The following is a 19,481-nucleotide window of genomic DNA, read 5'->3' as shown; positions in this document are numbered from 1 at the left end:
GCAGACTGGTCTGCCACCATCCAGCTCCCTGGGACTGCAGATGGGCTACCAGCTTGTCATCCCCGTTAAGGCCAAAGGCCGGAGGAGACACCGCACAGACCCAGGGGAAAACGCCTGGTGGAGGTTCAGGTTTGACAGATCCTGTGATGGCTCATCTGCAAGCACATGTGATGCACACGCGATGCACGCGCAGCTCGAGAACACCTGTGCAGCAAAAAGGGACTTGTGCTTGCAAACATGAAACTCCAGACCCATCTCCTTCTTCCCGCTGCCCAATGTCTTGTTAGAACTTCTGATGTCCGCAGGTTCACAGGAAACCAACAGGTGAGTCACAGCGGGCCTTCTCCCTCTGGGCTCTGGGACTCTGGGGGGATAACAGGTCTTTGTGGCTGCCTCGAGGAGCCAGACTCTCCCAGATAGTGTGGACCTGCCCTTGGGGGTCCAGGTGTAAATCACTATCGTGAATTATTTATTTATCTAGAAATTTCTTCTCCCTGGTACTTGCCAACTGCAGGCCCAGTGCTGGTTTTAGCAAGTCCTTGATTTCTTGTTGAATTAATGATAAAAATACGGAACGATGTGTTCAGAGTTCCAACAACCAACTGAAGGACACAGTTTGTCCTGCCAGAAGTGTCCATGCCAAAACCATGACGGCCGCCTCCTCCTCCTGGTTTTAGAGCCTCTTTTTCTTATTCAAGATGAAAAGGAACAGGCTTCCCTTCAACTACTTCTTTGAAGCTCCAGGAATCACTTCAAGGCCCTTCACCTGATGCAGGCACCACCTGGCTGTCCTGTGTCTTCTGTGCCAGGAGGGCAGAGCTGCAGACTGCTCTACAGAGGGAGACGGGAGGGAGGCACCTAGAGGGATGGCGGAAGACACCGCATTGCCTTGCACTGCCTCTGCTAACCCCGCCCGCTGGCAGCTCCTGATCTTAAGGCTCACAGATAATTCTCACTAAAAAGTTACCACGCACTTACCATCACTTGGGTGTAAGTAACATGGTAAAATTCATGTTCAAAAATTCAAATGGCTAGATTTCAAAACAACTCAAGTCAGAGTCATAAGGACCCCCCACCCCCCACCCCCACACACACACACTCTGAACATTAAACAGGATCCAAGAACTGTTTTAGAAATAAGCCATAACATCTGGGGAGCAGTGGCAGCTGACATTTTTTTCCGACTTTATTGGGTTTGGAAAGGGTTTTGGAGCTGACAGCTTAAAGGCATCAGTGTCCCAGAAAGCCGGCCTGGGTGTTTTCGCCGGTTGTTTCTAGGAGACTAAGTAAACATTCATTAACAAAGTATCTGAGGTCCGTGTGTTGCTGAGAACACGTTCACTGCCCTGACTCTGAACACATCTGTGAGGAGACAATTCCCGCCAGGGTCCTGGGGGGTTTGGCCACACTGACACATGGGACACAGGCTTGAGGGCAGCCTGCGGGCCCCAGAGCCAGGATCAAGCGACACCAGAGCCTCCCTCCCACAGCACGTGGCGTGAGCACTTGAGAAAAAGCATCCTGAACCAAACCCCAGCAGAAACCCTGGCGGCCGTCTCCACGGACACAGCCTGCCTCTGAGGTCGGCAAGGAGCTCGTGAGGACCTGCTGGCCCCTGGGCGCCCGCCAACCCCGTGTCCAGAGGCTTTCCCCAGAAGCCAACCCTGCACTTGGAAGCTCCAGCAGCTCCCCAGCTCCCCTGTGGGGAGGACCCCAGAACTCAGCCTGGCTGGAAAGGCCCGAGGGTGTCGGCCACATCAGACCCTGTCCTGTGCTCTGTCCATGCTGTAGACAAGGTCCCAGGAGCCTGGCATGGGCTCCACGCTCAGTGACCTGCACTTTACTGGGGCAGTGGAGGACCCGTGCTGAGGGGAGGGGCTGCAGACACACCTCAGCCTCCGGGGGCAGAGGGAGACGAGTGGGGCGCCCGGGGCGAGGAGCTGGGGAGAGAGCGGAGACAGGCGTCCCGGCGTACCCGCAGGTGACGGGCCCACGTGGGGACACTGACACTTTAAAAGCTGTCATTCGCTGGAGGTCCTCCTCACTGCCGGGCTGCAGCCGTCTTTACGCACTGCTTGGCTCGGTCCTCATAGAAGCCGTGAGGCTGAGAGGCAGGTGGCATTCAGGAGTGGAAACATGCCCTAACTCACAGGAAAACCAAGAGGCCAGGACAGCCCAGGCCACGGTCAGGGGGACCCCATCTTGGTGACGCGTGGCATGGGGGCCAGGCACCTCCCTGCTTCTCTCCTGGCTTCCGCTCCCTTCCTGGATCATTCAGCTCTGCCACATGGTGACCCAGCAAGACGTGACCACTACAGAGGACACTGCGTTCCAGGTCCTCCCCGGACGTGATCTAGTGACCCTTCCAGAGAACCGCCAGGCCCTCACCAAGCCCGGACAGTTGCAACTAAACAAAGCACAGCAGCGCTTTCCCGATACCTGGGCACAAATCAAGAGAATACTTTAGAATTTTCAATGAGCTGCGGTCACAAAGCCCAGGAAAGCCCAGGTTCCCACCTGAGCCGCACGGGTCCCTACTCCGTCCTGGGGCTTTCTCTTATGCAGCCCACCCCTGTCCCTGGGCCACGGTTCTCCACTGGGGGAGGGGAGGAGCGGGTCTAGGGACCCAGGCTGCTGCTGCACAGATGCAGGGCCCGGGGGGCGTCCTGTGCAGTCACTGCTGGGACAATCAGGACAGCAGAGACAGAGCCTGAGTCACTGCCCTGGAGGGAAGGGCCAGGCCGCTGCGGGCCCACACAGATTCTGGGGTGCCAAGACTTCAACAGCCCAGAATTTGAGCTGGTTAACAGCTAACAAGAAACTAAAACTGACCGCAGAAAGGGGTCCCCGATACATTGACTCATGAGGACCCAGGAAGAGGGCCAGCTGCTCCCATGCCCTGCCTGGCTACAGCCCTTCAGCCAATCCCTGTGGACGACCACAGCAGGCGAGGTCACCACTGGGCCTCGGCCCGTCCCCTCACAGGGGCTGGCGGGCCCTGTCCTCCTCCCACCACCTTTAAGCCACCTTCGCATCCAGAGGTGGGTTCGTTCTAGATTTGGATGAAAAGGCGGCACTAGCAAAGAGCACTGCTTCATTCCAGAAAAAAATTTGATTATTTATGACTGCAGTAGGCTTTATTGAGGCCAGATCAGGTCTCCCAAAGGGTGTCTGGCAGCGATTCCAAATCTCTGGCAAAGTCACCCCCCAACAGACCTTCCTTAGAGGCCACTGATGCCTTCACCCTGTCCTGTCACCTGGACTCCAGTCTCTGACCCAAGGCTTCAACCAGGACTTCAAAGCACAGCCACCAGTTGGAAGGGCCTCCAGGCTCGGCAGGAACAACGCAGACACGGGTCTGGTAGAGCTCAGCGTCCGGGACTGGGCATGTAGACCTCTCGCGTGTAGGAGACTATCCCCTGCTCCAGGGTCGCAGGCACTTCTTCCCCAGCCCCACCCGGGCACCTGGGTGCCAGCAGAATTGGCACCGAGTCCTAAGGACGTTGCCAGCACACACCACGCGACCTTCTGTTTTCCTGATGCCTCGGCGTTTCCGAGGGCTTCCACTGGGCTCCGTGCATCTCTTTCTGGCACTGTGAAATGCCCCTCGGGGGTGTGAAGGTCACAGGCAAGCTGATTCCTGTCCTCGTCCTCCTCAAGCTTCTATGGCCAGCAAGAACGGAAGGGAAGGGCCCGGCCTCAGCAGCTCTGAGCAGGCTCCTGCCAGCCAACAGGTGGGCGTGAGGGACCCTCTCAGACCCTGTGATGGAGCACCGGAATCAGTCTTTGTAGCCTAAGGTGCGAGATCACACTGGAATAGGGTGTGTGGCGGACCCCTGCCTCCCAGGAGGGCAGCGCTGAGTGATAGGCAGGGCCGGGCGGGTCTACCAGCCCAGGAGCGCACGGGGTGCTGGACTTCGGCAGCTGGGAGGGGCCTGGACAGATTCTCGGGGAACAACCTGTCAAAACAGTGATTCTGGATTTCCGGCCTGCAGAACTGTTGGAGGATACACCTCTGCTCTTCACCCCAGAGCATGTGGCCTGCCACAGAGGCCCCGAGGACTCCAAAAGACACTCATGAATTAAACACACTCGGACACACCAAGAACTGTGCGCCCCCCACAGAGGCTGCTCGCTCCAAGCTCCTGTCTGGGAGTCACAGACTCCCTATGAGACACCCACTGTTGCACTGGTCACCAGGTAGAACTGCTATTAAGTGTGATATCCAATACCCTCCCTCGTTTGAACTGTATCTCTAAAGTTACTAAATCTTGTACGTCCAAATGATGTCACCCTCTGGGATCCAGCTGAGATGGACCAGATGGAAGGCACTCTGGGCCCCGGACATGATTCTGCCCAGACACACTCCTACCCAGAAAGCTCTCTTCTGCAACTGCCATGTCCCCACCACTCACCCCTCCAGCAATCTTAACATCCCAGTTGCAGGTCAGAATCCCCGCAAAGACAGCAACCTGTTCTTTACCTCAGAGGAGCCACCGTGGGCCAGCAGGAAGGGCGGGAGAACCCACCCCACGAGCAGCAGGGATGGCAGCTCACCCACACCCCAAGCAGCACCTCCAGCCAGAGCAGCCATGCAGCTGACTGCTCCAAACTCACAAGAGCTAAGTGGCTGGGTGTCCTGAATGTGGTCTGAGTGTGTCCCCAAATGACTCGCATGTAGGAAGCTGGCTCCCCAGTGTGGTGCTGCTGGGAAGTGGTGAGACCTTTGAGAGCTGGGCTCAGCACCAGGTAACCAGTCCCTGGAGGCACAGCCTGCTGCCCTTGGCAGGGATAATGTGGATCTCAAGAGAGGGCCATTAGGAAAGAGCAACACTCACCCCTGGCCTCTCCATCTTCCTGCCTCACTATGTTATCCCTCTCCCACGTGCTCCCTCCATGACGCCATCAACCATGAGGCCAAATAAATGGGGCCATCTGATCTAAGACTTTGAGCTCCCCAACAATGAATTTAAAAATCTTTTTTCTTTGTAAAGTACCCAGCCACAAGTATTTTGTTACAGCAACGAAAACTGGACCAACACAGAGGAAAACTCAGAAGACAACAGTAACACCAAGAAATGGAAAGGTCACACAATTTTCTGTAAACCCACTGCCTCAGCAGGCACAGACCATGCCCACCATGGGGTTATGTAATAGTTTACTTAGTTCCTGCACATGCCAAGATGACTCACATCACCCTAGGACCCTCCATACACCACGGTGACAAGGTGACAACACAGTAAATCATATACCCAATCCAGAACATTCTGTCTATGCAGTTTCTTAATTTAAGCAAGCATAGGCAATCGATTGACATTTACTCACTGGATAAGAACTGAAACCACTTCAGGCTCCCTGCCAATGTCGAAGGTATGGCAAAACTGGCACGAGGGAAATCACAGTTGATCTCACTCATTTCCTCTCCCCACTGCCACTCCTCATAGGCCACAGAGACAGGAAGTGGAAGTCAGTGCCCTGGTCCACAGGAGAGGCCTGGTTCCAGACAGCAGTGCGTGCCCAGCTCTGGGGAAACGCCAGGGCTGAGGGGCTGCCTGGCATCAGAGTTCTTTCAGCACCCGGAGGCCCCGTGCCTCCCTCTGGGGGTACACCTGGGCATGGCGCTGCTCCCACAGAACACCCGGAACCCAGGTCAAAAGGCAAGCAAAGAGATGGCCCCGGTGAGCTCCTAGCCGTGAGCAGAGATCATAGACGACCTCTCCCTGGATCCAGGAGCCCTTGGCACGCAGCCCTGATGAAGAAAGGGATGTCCCCTCACGTGCTCCTACCCTTTAAAATAACATGTGTCTAGAAGCCCAGGCGCCACTATGGAATTCCAGTGCAACGGCAAGTGCTACCCAGAAAACCAACGAGTGGGGCTGTTAGTGATCACAGTAAGGCCACCAGGCTGGGGACAGCTTTCACTTCTGATGCACAAACATTCAAAAGAAAAGTCTCCTGTTTGTCAAAATACAAGGGCCTGTTATGCAGTGCAAAAAAAAGATCACAGCTGAGCACCAGTATGTCAGGACAAAGCGAGCACCCCCCAAGGAAAGGCACAGAGCACGACCGTGACCAAAGTCAAGCAGGCGGGCTCCCGAGAGCACTGTGGCCCTGGCTGTCCCTCTGTAGAGCTTGCAACTGCGGACATCTGAGCCAGGCCAGGGTGCGATCAACAAGACCGGGGCTGGACCGTGACTTCCAGCCACCCCAGACTGGAATGGAGAGCGAGGGTGCTGGAGGCAGATTCCCTGGAAAACGTGCACCCCGCTTCCCCACGGTCAAGCCAGCCGCAGACCCTCAGCACCTGGCTCCATGAACGCTATGACCGCAAGCCCGAGAAGTGGAAAGCCCAGACACAAGCTCTACACAGCTCTCCTCTGTGTAAGCTACCCGGCTATGGCTACCGCTCACCCTAGACACAAAGGGACAAGTCAAACCCTGGGCCCCAGGGGCACCCAGGAAGGAGGAAGACACCGTGGGAGCACCCCCCTTCCTACTGTCTGGGCCAGGCGTGTTCAAGCGCCTGCTCTCTCCCCTGGGCTAACAGTCTTTTCTCCTGTGCTCCAGCGCACAAGCCCTCTCTGAGCCTCTGACCTTCCCAGGTCATCCTTTAGCAGGGAGGTTTTCAGGGCAGCCTTCCTGAGGACCACCAAGAGGTGTCACAGCACCACCAAGTCCTGCCCCAGGCCGCGGAGACCCAGGCGAAGCCCCAGGGGAGTCTGGCCCTGAAGGTTGCGCAGGCCCCGGGAGGAGAGTTAAGGCCAGCACAGGTGTTACAGGGGACACGTGACGCTACTGACAACTAGTGCTCAAAACACAGCTAGGGGACAGCACAGGGTGGAATGCCGAACTAAAAAAAAAAAGGTGAAATGAAATGAAACAGGATGGAACACAGGACGAGGAGGGAGGGAACGCTACAGCACAGTCGGGCTCTCCTCGCGCTCCCCACAAGACAAGCTGCCATGGAGGAGACGGTAGTTACCTGCATCCATATCTGCAAAGAATGGAACAGCCGGTGAGAGAGAGAAGGAACCAGAAATTCAGTGTCTCAGAGGTGGAGTCAAAGTTACATGGAGAGAAAATACACAACTTACAAAACTGCCTGCACACTACGCCTGACGGGGCGCTAAAGGGCTCCTGCCTTTGTCATTGTCATTTAAAGCAAAGAATAATACGTGGACATGTTAACAGAAGAAGGAAACGTCTAATGGCAGGAGGAATGCCTCCCTCAGTGGGCAATGGCCGTAGGCGTCTGTAAAGTCAGCACTATGCGGGGAGACGCCTGCTCCAGCGCGGGGTCGGGGGGGCCTGGAGGACTCATCTAGAGAAGCTGGCAGTGAGGCTGAGCAGCACTAGGTCAGAGTCGGCATGGACTCAACCCCCAGAGCGGACCACGTCCAGCCCGTATTTAAAGAAGGAGCACTGGACTAGCGCCTCCAAGGACAGGACCGTTACAGGAAACACATTCAGCAGCTTCTCACGGTTCTACTCCAGTGCTCCCAACGCCAGAGTGAGCGTAACCGGCCCTCAATCCCTACGGGAGGAGGATCTTTACCGCGTGGTGTTTCTTGGCGTGTGATAGGTCAAAGCAATGATTTAGAATACGCTAAAGAAAAACATCAAAAGCCTAAACTCCCTAAAGCCTGTAACTCACCACCCGCCCAACGGCATACCTTCCGGAGACTCCTCCTGGACGTATGTGCCGGTCAGGTACCGGTGCACGAGGGCGGACTTGCCGCTGGCCAAGTTCCCCACGATTCCCTGCAGCAAAGACACGACAACCACGAGGGTTATTACATCAGATGGCTCTGCTGGGCCCTCTACGACAGGTCGAAACACAGGGACCCCAACAACCACGACCCGTGGTAGCAGCAAGCCGACGACGGGCACGCGTCCTGCTGGAGACGGGGCTCTGCTCAGGCTGCTCAGGGCCACTTGGCCTCCACGGGGTCGGGTGTCGGCACAGAGGGAGTCATGCTGGGTCCAGGCCTCTTCCCGGAAGCGTGCCGTCTTCCTCAGGAACATGTGCACTGCCCACCGGGCCATCTACTAGGTCTCTGGCCTCACCACACCAGGGGGTCCAGGTGAAGGGGACAGGGTGGTGTGCAGAGTCACACGGGGGGGGGTCCAGGTGAGAGGGGACAGGGTGGTGTGCAGAGTCACATGGGGGAGGGGGGTCCAGGTGAGAGGGGACAGGATGGTGTGCAGAGTCACATGGGGGCTCCAGGTGAGAGGGGACAGAGTAGTGTGCAGTCACATGGGGGACCCAGGTGAGAGGGGACAGGGTGGCGTGTATTGTCATGGATGGGTCAGTCTGGCACATGCCATCCCAAGGGGATGAGCTTGGGGCAGTTTGGGGACAGGGACAGGAGAGCAGGACAGCCAATGGGGCATGACTGGGTGGGGAGGCAGCGCCCAGGGAGACAGGAGGTCCAGCCACAGCAGCCCTTCAGAACGGCCTCCCTGTGGGCGCAGTAAGCCTGGACTCAGTGGGCCCTGCAAGTAGCCCTCCTTCCTGCCCCCCACCTGAGCTGGGATACCTGTCCCCCCAGAAGCTGCTCATCAGCATCCTGGTTCTTCTGCCCCCGAGACCCTCCTGTTCATGAAGGAGACAAACCCACGCGACCCAGCCTGCACAAGGCCCCACTGGAGCTCCCCAGCCAGGCCCAGGCTCTGCCTGGCCCCCCTGAGGTTTCCGACCTTCTCACCTCCACCCACCACCTCAGGCTTGGACTCTATGGTGACCACAAGGTCACCCACCTCTTCTGTTCAACGCCCTGCCCCACACTCATGCCCTCCAGGCTCCCTCCTTAGATCCTCGGCTCAGCCCGGCTCCGGAGTCCCCAGGGGCACCTGCCTTCCACCTACAAGCACCGATTCCACCACCCCCCGCCCCAGCTGGCCCCGACTCCAGCTGCTGCCACCTGAGTGCGGCCCCCTGAGCTCCAGCTCTTCGTGTGCACCTGCCTACCATGGACGCGGTGGGCTACGCTGCATGCCCGAGCCTCGCCTTCCTCTCCTCTCCTGCTGGGAGGCAGGGAGGCTGGCTAGGTGGACAGTGAAGCCCACACCTGACAGCAGGGACCCAGGCTGGTGTGAGTGTGGTCTGTGAGTGGCTGCAGGCACATCGGCCGTCCGAATGTGGGCATCACCCAGAAGCTCCTGCGACACCCGTCCCCACACTCCCCTCTCCAGATGTTAGTGTGGCCTCTCCAGAGCCACGGCCTGCCCTGCCCTCTCCCCCATGCCCACAGCCCTGCAGCCCCTCAGTGCCCTGCTTTGTCCCCTACGTGCTTCAGCTCCCCAACCCCAGTGGCAGGTGTCTCCAGACACCTAGAACCTTCCACATAATCACTGCCCAAAATCCTGCTCCTACTCACTAGTGGACAGCCGTTCAGGCCTGAGAAAGCTGCTGTGGTCTGGAAGCCTGGGTCCCCAAACACCAGATTCTAAAATCCTAGCCCCAAGTGCTGGTGTTGGGGGGTCTGGGCCTCACGGGTGAGACTGGTGCCCTTATTAAAGGGAACCTGCCTGTCCCCCACCCTGAAGACACAGCAAGACGACGTCACCTACGAAGGTGAATCTAAGGACCTGCCCTTGGTCCTGGACTTCCCACCTCCAGAGCTGTGAGAAAACCCTGCAGCCCCTAAGTTGCTTGCTCATGGGGTTCTGCCCCATCAGCAGAGTGACCAGGCCATCTTCCTCACGCCAGGCCAGCAGGCCCTCGGCTCCCTCGGGTCCTCTGCAGAATGCCATGCTCAAGCCCATGGTCTGACTCCCTCCGCTCCAAATGCCCTCCAGGGAGGACCCTCTGAAGCACCCTGCACCCCACCCCTGCACAGAGCCCTGCCCAGCCCGAGGAAAGCTGCACTGGCTAGGCGGCTGAGAGCATGCCTGACCCACTGACCCGGGTGGCCAGTGCCAAGGAGACGCTGCACACCGGGCTCCGAGCCAGGCCCCCTGTGTGCAGACTCCACGCAGGCTGCCTCCCCTCCGGTCAGCGCGAGTCTTCCCTCTACCTTGGGCCTCCGTAATTTGAGAATATCTACCTATTAATTATTCTTTTGCTCAAGGGCACCTGCTGCTTGTCAGCTTCACACTGAGAAAATCCAACCAGTATGCCACAGAATTAAATTTTTAATTAAGATTAGTTTGTCTTCCCTGAGGAAGAAAATGCTCCGAGATCAGGCCCTGTTCAGGCCGCGCCTTCTCTGCAGGCAACACCCCGTTCTCCGTGTGCTCACGGCAAGGCCCATGCACCCCTCGGAAGGCCTCGCCCATCAACTCTGGGGTGCGGGGCACGGGGTCTCTCTTGGTTCTCACGGCTGCAGGCATCTCACGGATGGTTGTGAGCATTATTTTAATTTGAAACACCAGTGGAAACTAACAGTTGTCCATGGAAAAAAATAAGGAGGAGACATTGGCAGGTCCATGGGGCACTGTGGCCACCGGCCCCTGATGTCAACAGGAAGGAGGGATCAAGCACGTCTGGACTGGCAGGCTTCATGGGGAGCAGCAAGGCCCTGCAGGCGGCAGAACTGAGAGCGAGGCAGGCTGCGGTGCAGACCCTCAGGCCTGACCCCGCTGCTCCCGCCTCCCTGCCTCAGCAGGAAGAGAGGCACGCAGCCTCTGACTGCTTCCTCTAGTGCCCCACGCTCACCTGCCAAACGTGGATTTGCTGAAAGGGAAATGGAGGCTTTAGCGAAGGTCCCCATTGGGAGTTCAAGGAAAACACAACAGGAATGACAGACTGCCCACTGAGGCCCTCTGCAGCCAGATGTCCCTGACACACGCGGGCAGGGGCACGGGCCTGCACCGCCTGGCACCAAGCCACTGTACCGAAGGCAACTGGTCACGGACGATCTGACCACCACACAACCCCAGAAAGCCTGAGGCATGGAACCACCGCTCTTGAAGAGTCGGCAAACACTGAGCTGTGTTCTCTGACGGGGGTCTCAGAATCACTGCAAAACTGGCACCGACAGGTCACTGGAGGCTGCTGTTACGTCACCTCATGGCTGTGCTTGAGAAGCAGGGCTCCTCGGGTGCTGACCTCAAGGCCACCTGTCCTGGGGTGCTGCACAGGGGCAGGAAACAATGCGGCACTGTGGATACACAGAGTGGCCACACAGAACAAAGGGGCTTCTTTTCCAGGGCCCGTGACAAAGAGCTGGCAGCCCTGCCAGGGTCCCCACATCCATGCACAGCTCCGGGGCTAGACCCTTCCTCAGACCTCTGACATTGGCCTATCCGTGAGAGGTGGCCACCTGGCAGTGAGCCCACACTAGCCTGAGGAGCTACCCTTGGGGAAGGAGCTGCCCTGCCTGCCCTTCAGTGACGCCGTCTCCAAGCCTGAGCACTGAGCTGCAGAAACCACAGGCTTCTTGGGTAGCAAGCATCCCCCATGGTGGCCTGGTACGAACCTATACCGCCCTCAATCACCAGGACAGGGCCAAAGGAAGCCACTTCCACCTGACGCACGGCCACCACAGCCACGCAGCTGCTTCAACCAAAATGAACCAAGCCTAAACCAGGCCATCACACATGGCTCCTGAGCCACAGTACAGTCCCTGAAAGGCCGCCCAGGGCAGAGGCTGCTTGTCAGTCAGGGCAGACACAGAAGGTTCTTCCAGGCAGTGCTGGGCAGGACTTACGGAGGGCATGTCGTCTTAAAAACTACTGGAAACACCATTGCCACCCTGTGTCACCCCCTGGACAGGTGTCTCTGGAAGGTCCTCTGTAGGAATGGCGCTGTGCTGGGGACAGTGGTTACACAACTGGTCCCCGCCCCATGCACAGCTTGGGTGGGCTCACGCCCCACCTCTCGAGGGCCCCCACACCCGTGGTCTCCTGGGAAATAAACCACTGAAGCCAGAAAGAGCCACTCACCACTTTGAGCTCTGGCACCGATCGACTCAACGTCCACTCCTGGCTGTTCACGAAGGCATCTGCAAGAGAAGACAGAGACAAAGATCAGGCTGCGGCCCCCTCCAGCGCGCATCGGTGCCCGGCAGGCCAGCTTCCACCAGAGCCAGCGGCTCTGGGGGCCTGGCTCTCTGCAACAGACCCAGCCTCGGGCAGCTGTGGTTTGCAGTCTTTCTGCTAAACAGTCGCTTTTCTGAGATCCCACCCAAAAAGCTTAGAGGATGGCGAGCGTGGAAACCTAGATGCTGCAGACAGGCGGCACTCAGGTCTGGAGCACTCTGCTGGGTGCCGGAGTCTTGGCCAGGGAGAGGAGGGGACCTGGACCTGGGGGGCTCTTTGAAGGGGTGCTTGCTCCCCACCCAGGAAGCTCACTCGGGTAGCTCTCCTGACCTGCCCAGTAGAGATGACCCCACTGGGGGGTCCCCTGGCCTGCCCAGTACAGATGATCCTCCATTGGCCATGACCCGTGGTAAGCAGGATCCCACAGTCGCACCCACGTGGCGGCTCCCTTGGCCACTCAGAGCCGGGGAGGCAGCAGTGGATGCAGGCCATCTCTTTCAGTGGGATGCCCTCTCCAAACTTTTCCCTAATGTTGGAATCTGCTCACCCTGCACTGTCCAAAAGTTGTCAAGTCCTCCACAAAACGCCTCAAGGGCAAGAAAAGCCATCCCTTTCAACCAGGTGGTGGTACCCTGCAGGCCTGGCCGGCAGTCCCCTTAGGAGAAGGATGGAGAAAGGCAAGGCCGGCTTGGCCGGGCAGGCCAGCACCCATGGTCTACGGGATGTGGGAGGGCACCCACACCACTGCCACTGTCCCCCAGAGCTGAGGGCTAGGACGCCCATCAAAGGGAGGCCCTGCTCATGGGAGGAGCCGATGGAGAAGACAATAGGCTGCCAGGGGCATCTAGTGACTCTCAAGGTCACTGAGCTGGCAGGGATGAGCTCAACAGCAGAGGCACGGGCTGTGGGGCACAGAGACCAGCAGGTGGTGGGTGGGCAGAGGTCTGCAAGGAAGCTGGAGAGATGGGATGCCTTGGAGGTGGACTTGTCCCAGCACTGCCTTCAAGATGTCCAGTCCACACTCCCCCCATGGAAGTAGACAGGGTGGGGGCTGACGGTGGGGGGGGAGCAGTTCAATTGTGCTCTTCAACACCCACTCCATGGTGGCCGCACACCACCGGGGCACGCCCAGGGATCAGCTGGGAACCATGAAGTGAGGACCATGACAGCGCAGGCCTGACCTCAGGAGATGGTAACTAAACATCGGTCACCAACTGCTCTCAGGGAAACGAGAAGGCGGCCTCAGATGACGGGCAGGGAGACAGAAGGTAATGACAAGGACTCTCCGAATGCATGTACCAAGTGTCCAGCTGCTCAGAAAGTCCCCCTGTGACTCTGCTGTTAAAAACCTCAACAATGGTCAAGTGAACCTGGATGTATTCCTGAGATGGAATACTAATTAAGAAAACAAGACAGCTGAGTCCAGCAGGTGGTGGGGGCAGAGGTCTGTAAGGACCTCGGCATACTGAGGTGGAGTCAGCCCCACAATCTCCAGGCTCCACTAGGTGGTGAGAGCAAGACCCACACAGTCTAGTCAGCGTTATAGTGTGCGGCGTGTGTGCGCACAACACACACGCCTGAGAAGGCACTGGTAAAATCACAAACAGTTGCCAACTTAGGCGAGGGAACTGGTGGCTGGGGAACAAGAGTAAGGAGACGACATTCATCGTGACCTTTGGGACTCTGATTCAGATTTTTACGCCATTTGACATAAACGTTAAGTCACAGCTAGGCCAAGTGGCCGGCAATTCTGGCTACTCAGGAGACTGAGGCAGGAGGATCTCAAGTTTGGGGCCAACCTGGGCAACTTAGCAAGACCTGACTCTAAGTTTTCAAAAGGGTTGGGGACATAGTTCAGTGGTAGAGCACCTCTGGGTTCAATCCCTCTTACAAAACAAACCAAAAAAGCCCTGAAATACAATTTTAAAAATGAATCTTAATAGTAGAACAAAGAGGATAAAGGGTGAATTAAACGAGCTCACTTCATTAATGCACTGCTGATTTGTAAGCATGTACCACCAGATTAAATTTATCACAACAAATATTAAATATGCATTATAAATGAAGCGGGGCTCCATTAAACAAAGACATATGATTATATAAACATTGGAACATGGTGTGGCAAGCTTTTAGTTGCAAATTTACCCTCACTTGAATAGAGTATGTTTTCTTTGTGGCAACTAGATTAATAAAATAAATGCTTGACTTAATGTTCCCCGCCAAAGCCCTCAACTTCCATTAAAATGCCCTTATTTCAAGAACTTGCCTGGCCTCCGTCTCGGCCCATTCGGAGTGGGATGCTGGTGTGAGGCTCAAGGAGAAGCAACCAAAGACCTGGGGAAAGCCCTACATACCAGATGCTTTCTCTGCCTGCTCCTGTGGGGACACTTCCTGGCCGGTCACCACAGGGATTGGGGGTCCCAGGACAAAGGAAGCATGGCCCAGCCCGGAGACTCCATCACGTGGAGGACGAGGCCGGCTGCCCTACTTCACTCTGAGGCCCAAGGTGCAGCTGCACAAAACGTGCTTTAGGAACACACCTGGGCGTGTGTGTGTGTGCATGCACTGTGTGCACACATATGTGTCCCCGGTCAGCCAGGCCCCAAAGTGACAGAAGCAGCCCTGGTTTTCAAAAGAGGCCATTCCATGCCCCGTCAATGGCATGGAATATGAAGAAAGTGGCCCCCAGACTCTGGTCTAAGTACCACTGGACTAGATTCCATCGTAAGACACAGCAGATGACCTCTGACTGCCTGCTTTGAGCCCTTTGACTCACAGGGAAGCCCAGAGCTGCTCCTCGAGGTGCACGGGCTTTCCTGAGCAGTGTAGGACCAGGTACTTGGTCCTTCCATCAGCGTGGCACGACTTCCAATGCACTTGGGGTTTCGGTGCTGGAGATGGAACCCACGGCCTCATGTACACCAGGCCAGTGACTACCACTGAACTCCATCCCCAGCCTTCCAGTTACGCTTCGTCATTTAAATTCAAACACAAGCTCTTGAACAACTCTAAGATTACAGAACACGAAATAATACGCCACCCATATCAGGAGTGAAGTCCTGACCTCCTTGTCTCTTTGGGTCAGAAGCTTGACGGCAGTCAGAGAAAACAAAGAGGTGACGGGTGCACTGAGCCCATGGGGACCCAGCCCGAGGACAGGGGGTGGGGACACCTAGGGATGTCCCAGTGGCCAAATGCTGGGGGAAATGTTCTCCATTAGAGGGAGATGCTCCACCTGATCTGGTGACCAAGATATCTGATGTCTAAGGAAAGCCCACCAAGGCCCTGTCGGACTGTCCTGGCCACAGAACCCCTCGCAGTACAGTGCCTGTTCCATGCTTAAGAAAGCCCAGCGACAAGTGCTCAGCCACCAGAAAGGCTCCTTAACAAAGACCCCCGCCTGCCACCATGCACCAGCAGCAGGAAACACAGAATTCAAACATCGGGTGGAGGGACTCCCGGGTCTTGAGTAGGTTTTTTTTCCTAACTTGTATTTTTTTTACAACAAACTTTCATTAGTCTTAAAAGTTTTGTTTGTTTTTCCTTTTCTGTGCTGGAGATGAAACCCAGGTCCACACATGTGCCAGGCAAGCGTCCTACGCTGAGCTAAACGTCCACGCCACCCACTGTCCTCCAAGCCTGTTGGCAGCCAGCACTCTGTGAAACTTAGCAAAGCATCAGTGCTGCAGCCTGTCTTCCTTCTCACTCACTCCAAGTCCCAAGTGAGAATGATATAGAGACAAACAGGAATCCACTGGGATAATGAATTTCAGTTGAGCCAATTCATCAGGGACCCTGTTACCAGTGCATGTGTGGCAGGAAGGCTGGCGTTACAATAATAAGGGAGGAGCTCTACCTCCCTTGGTCCTGCCCCAACCCGTCCCAGGGACATCAATGCTCCAGACAGGTGTGGAAGGGCGTCCTTAGAAATCCTAAGGAGCACAGTGCAGGAAAGTCTCTCGGCAACTCAGGCGAAAATGTGATATTTCTATCATAATCTGTCTGGTTTATGGACAAAGTAATTAAGCAATGAGAAACGAAAGCCTGTGAGCACCTCAGAAGGAACTGCCTCTGTACATGGCATGCTGGGCGAGACGCACAGAAACAGCAGCGTCCCCTGCTCTGTGGCTGAACATGGTGGTTCTGAGGATCATTTCCTGAGAGCCACTTTGCCAGGGTCCCCAGGCCCCACAGTAGTTCTCAGGGCTACCCCACTGCCCCAGATGGCACAGTCGCCTGGGGAAGGGCCCCCAGCAGGGCCAGGTTCTCAGTGCCCCCTCTTCACCTGCCCTGGGCTCGTCTGGACACCTTGCAAAGCCACCCACAGGAGACATCTGTGAGATTCAGCAATCGGGGCCCTGGAATCTGCATTTCAACAAGCCCCACCGGCCTCTGAGGCTCACTCATGATGACCCTGTGGACCTCACAAACACAGACCAGGACATCAGGATTTCTCAGGGAACCTAAGAGAGCCCAGGCAGACCTGGAGGTGGCACCCCGAGGTGGGAGCTAACGGTCCTGGGTCTTGAACTCTGACCACCAGGAGAGCCCTGCTTCTCTTGGCTGCCCTGGTCACTGTGGCAGAGACACCAGTAGTGGGCAGAGGAGAATCAGTGAGGGAGCAGGGACCAGGAGGCCCGGGCTTGTTGGTGACCTTGGGTGACCTTGCTGGTCTTTCTGAGGCCCAGCTCCCTTGTGATAGATGGGAATGGTTCTCTCCTGTGAATGCCATGAGGTTTCTAGGAGAGGCGGCGGCCCCCAGAAAGGGCCCACCTATCCACATGGAGCGTCACTGACAGCGAGGCTCCTGATGCCTGCCTCCCAAGTGCCCTGGCTGCCGGAGACACGGGGGGGGGGCTGTGCGCACTGCTGGAGCTCCCTGCTGTGGGGGGGCCTCACAGGTGGGCCTGACATGCACCACGTGACAACGCTGACTCGGCAATCGCCCTGCAGCTGCGGAAACCGCCCTTCACCGCTGGAGCTGGTCCTCAGCCCAGGCCCGTTTCTCTCCATCAAACCACGCCAAACTGCCGCTCTGTGGGTCACAAGAGGCTGAACAATGGCAATTCCACATGGTTCAACCTACAGCACGTAAGCAGACGAGGAGGGCCGTCCACGGGGTGCGATCACCAACACACTCAGAAAATCCACAGCATCCCGAAGTCATCCTCCAGGGAGCCCGGAGGGAGCCTGCCCTAGCAGTGGGCCCGAGCAGAACCCCGCAGGACCAGCGAGCAGATGAGAGGACTGGGTAGAGACGGGGCCTTTCCAAGGGCTGCAACTGGGCAGACCAGCCCCACCTGGTGCTCACCTGCCCACCGCCAGGGCCTGGGGAGGAACAGCCATCTCTAATTAGGCCTTTAGTCCTCTGGGTCACTCCTCAGGGCTTGGAAACTCTGGTTAATGGCTGACCAGCATCCTTCATGAGCCCGGGGGCTGGAGCCCTGTCTCTGCTACATCCCACCCGCCCCTGCTGGGCCAGGGGACTCACTCCCCAGAAGAGCTAGCTCCCTTCCTCCTGGAGTAAGAACCTGAGCACAGCGTGAGCCACAGTTAGAACAACTTCATGTCCTCTTGTACCCTGTCACCCCCACCCCGTCTTGTCTGGCTCCAGTGACCACAAATACAAGTTCCAGTAAAAACTCATGAAATTACATACAATGTAAAAGAAGAAACCTGAAATTGCAGGTGAATTTTTTTCTAAAGCACATTATCTTGGGGACTGTGACTCTTCTTTGAAAATGCTGAGTTTCACAAGGATTTAAGGAAAAAAAAAAAAAAACTATTCTTTTTAGCAACCGGGAAGTGAAGGAACATTTATTTTTACTTTAAAGCACTCATAAAGTCCCCAAATAGAAAACTAAACAATGCAGAAAGCAAGCACATCCCCAGGAACCAGGGCAGTAGGAGACACGGGCGCCTGGCCACAACACGGCCACACCAGGAAGGAAGTGGACAAGCGTGAAGGGTAAAGGGCCCACTCAGTGCAGTGGGAAGGTCACATGCAGCGCTGGTCAACACAGAACACGGGTGACGTCTGACCGGAAACTCCACAGACACTCGCCGGCAGTGTCAGGGGTGACATTTAATTTCTGATTTGAAAATCCTTGAACATCTGTGATAAACTGAGTCATGTGTAAACCCCTGGGATACCAGATGCGCTTCAGACTTCCCTGGAAACCCCGTGGCTTTTCAGGGACCCTGCAGGCTCACAAATGAAACAGTTTTCTATCACCACATCATAAGGCCTTCTCAGTACAGGGTGACAAATGCCAGGCCACCAAGATGCCACTGTGCCCACCCCTGCCGAGGCAGCCACACCCTGCTGCGATCCCAAGCATCCTTCCCCGAGCACTGACGTGACTCGGGATCCTTCTCCACAGGCCAGTGTTTCTCTCCCTGGGGAGGCTCCGAGGCAAAATGCCGCCAGCCAGGGGGCTCTGGGGACCTGCAGAAGTCAACTTCTTACAGAACACCTGGTTCCTCCCAGGGTTTTCTTCACCATACCCCTGGCTCCAGGAAAATGGCCTCTAGTGTCAAGAATGGCCCGGGGACTTGAGTCTGGGCAGAAGGAAAGCAGGAGATGAGAGGACACGAGGACACGGATGGGAAGGAGGGAGACTTCCCGTTTCCCCAAAAGTGAGAACAGAGGCCTCAGCCCGAGGGGAGCAGGGGGGCAGGGACCACGGACTCCCGGGTGCAGCTGGGACGTCTTCCCTCTGCGCTTCCTTCAGAATGACGAGGCTCTCCAAGGCTGCTCCGGAATATTCTTCTCAGAAATGATCCCCTGACGGACCTGGAGCCGACACCCTCCTTCCGATCCAACATCCACTCCACTGTTACAACCCTGGGCATGAAGGGGTTCTGCGAGCGTCTTCCCAGCACAGGCAGGTCCACAGGCAGGGTGGCCCCACAGGCAGGTGACGCGGCCCCGACTCCGATAAGAGCACAGCATGTTATGGGTGCGGATGAGCCGTGGAGCTGTGGCCAACGTGGGGTGCCCAGGACGGCTGGGGCAGGCCTCTGGAACGGCTGCTGCTGCTGCTCTCGGGGCACCGCAGGCCACGCACACCTTCCTGCTGACTCCCTGCCCGCAGTCTCCCCTCCAGCCTTGATTCCCAAAGCTTGACGTGTGGAGGGCAGACCACCACTGCACGATGCTGTGTGTCCCCACCAAGCCACCTCTGGCCAAGTTGTGGGAAGGCTGCGGTGTGTGCCCACCGCGCCATGTGGGTAAAGCGCCATGCGGGGAACTGCTTTCCCATTTGCCTCTGTGAATGGTGGTGACCCTTTGGCGATGGCTTTGTGGAGGGCATTTCGTAGCTCTGAAGAGTAACTCTGGGCCAGGACATGCTCCAGGGGTTTTAAAGAGAAGAAGGCACTACTGGAGTCTGCTGGAGGTCCCCTGGACTCCAGGCCCCGACAGTGCCACTGAGCTTCTCCTCTGTTCCCACACCCTGGCAAGCAGGAGAACGCGGAGGAATGGGGAGGGCAGA

At 56.9% G+C, this 19,481-nt stretch overlaps 1 protein-coding gene and 1 long non-coding RNA gene across 11 annotated transcripts in view; one reads left to right on the top strand and one right to left on the bottom strand.

Moving 5' to 3' along the window:
* LOC125618307 overlaps positions 1 to 10,495 on the top strand; it is a 29,310-nt gene extending 18,815 nt beyond the window's left edge. Inside the window, exon 3 of the long non-coding RNA XR_007349583.1 lies at positions 10,484 to 10,495. This is a non-coding gene — a long non-coding RNA (uncharacterized LOC125618307). The remainder of the gene's footprint in view (positions 1 to 10,483) is intronic.
* The window catches only part of Agap1 (ArfGAP with GTPase domain, ankyrin repeat and PH domain 1), a 353,309-nt gene that overhangs the window by 314,944 nt on the left and 18,884 nt on the right, over positions 1 to 19,481 (bottom strand). For 9 of the 10 annotated variants that reach the window (XR_007349582.1, XM_048808782.1, XM_048808781.1 and 6 more), the window contains exons 2-4: positions 11,890 to 11,948; positions 7,674 to 7,761; positions 6,983 to 6,994 (exon numbers count right to left, since the gene is read on the bottom strand). Coding sequence is in view for 8 of the 10 variants with exons in the window: in XM_048808782.1 (XP_048664739.1) it covers positions 6,983 to 6,992 (10 nt within the window). In the remaining 2 variants the exon portion in view is untranslated. The remainder of the gene's footprint in view (positions 1 to 6,982; positions 6,995 to 7,673; positions 7,762 to 11,889; positions 11,949 to 19,481) is intronic. The other variant, XM_015481616.2, reaches the window with a different exon arrangement.

This window comes from Marmota marmota, unplaced genomic scaffold (assembly GCF_001458135.2).
Source record: "Marmota marmota marmota unplaced genomic scaffold, marMar, whole genome shotgun sequence".
Lineage (NCBI taxonomy): Eukaryota > Metazoa > Chordata > Mammalia > Rodentia > Sciuridae > Marmota > Marmota marmota.
The sequence above is the reverse complement of the archived record's forward strand: the minus strand, read 5'-3'. Positions and strand labels throughout refer to the sequence as shown.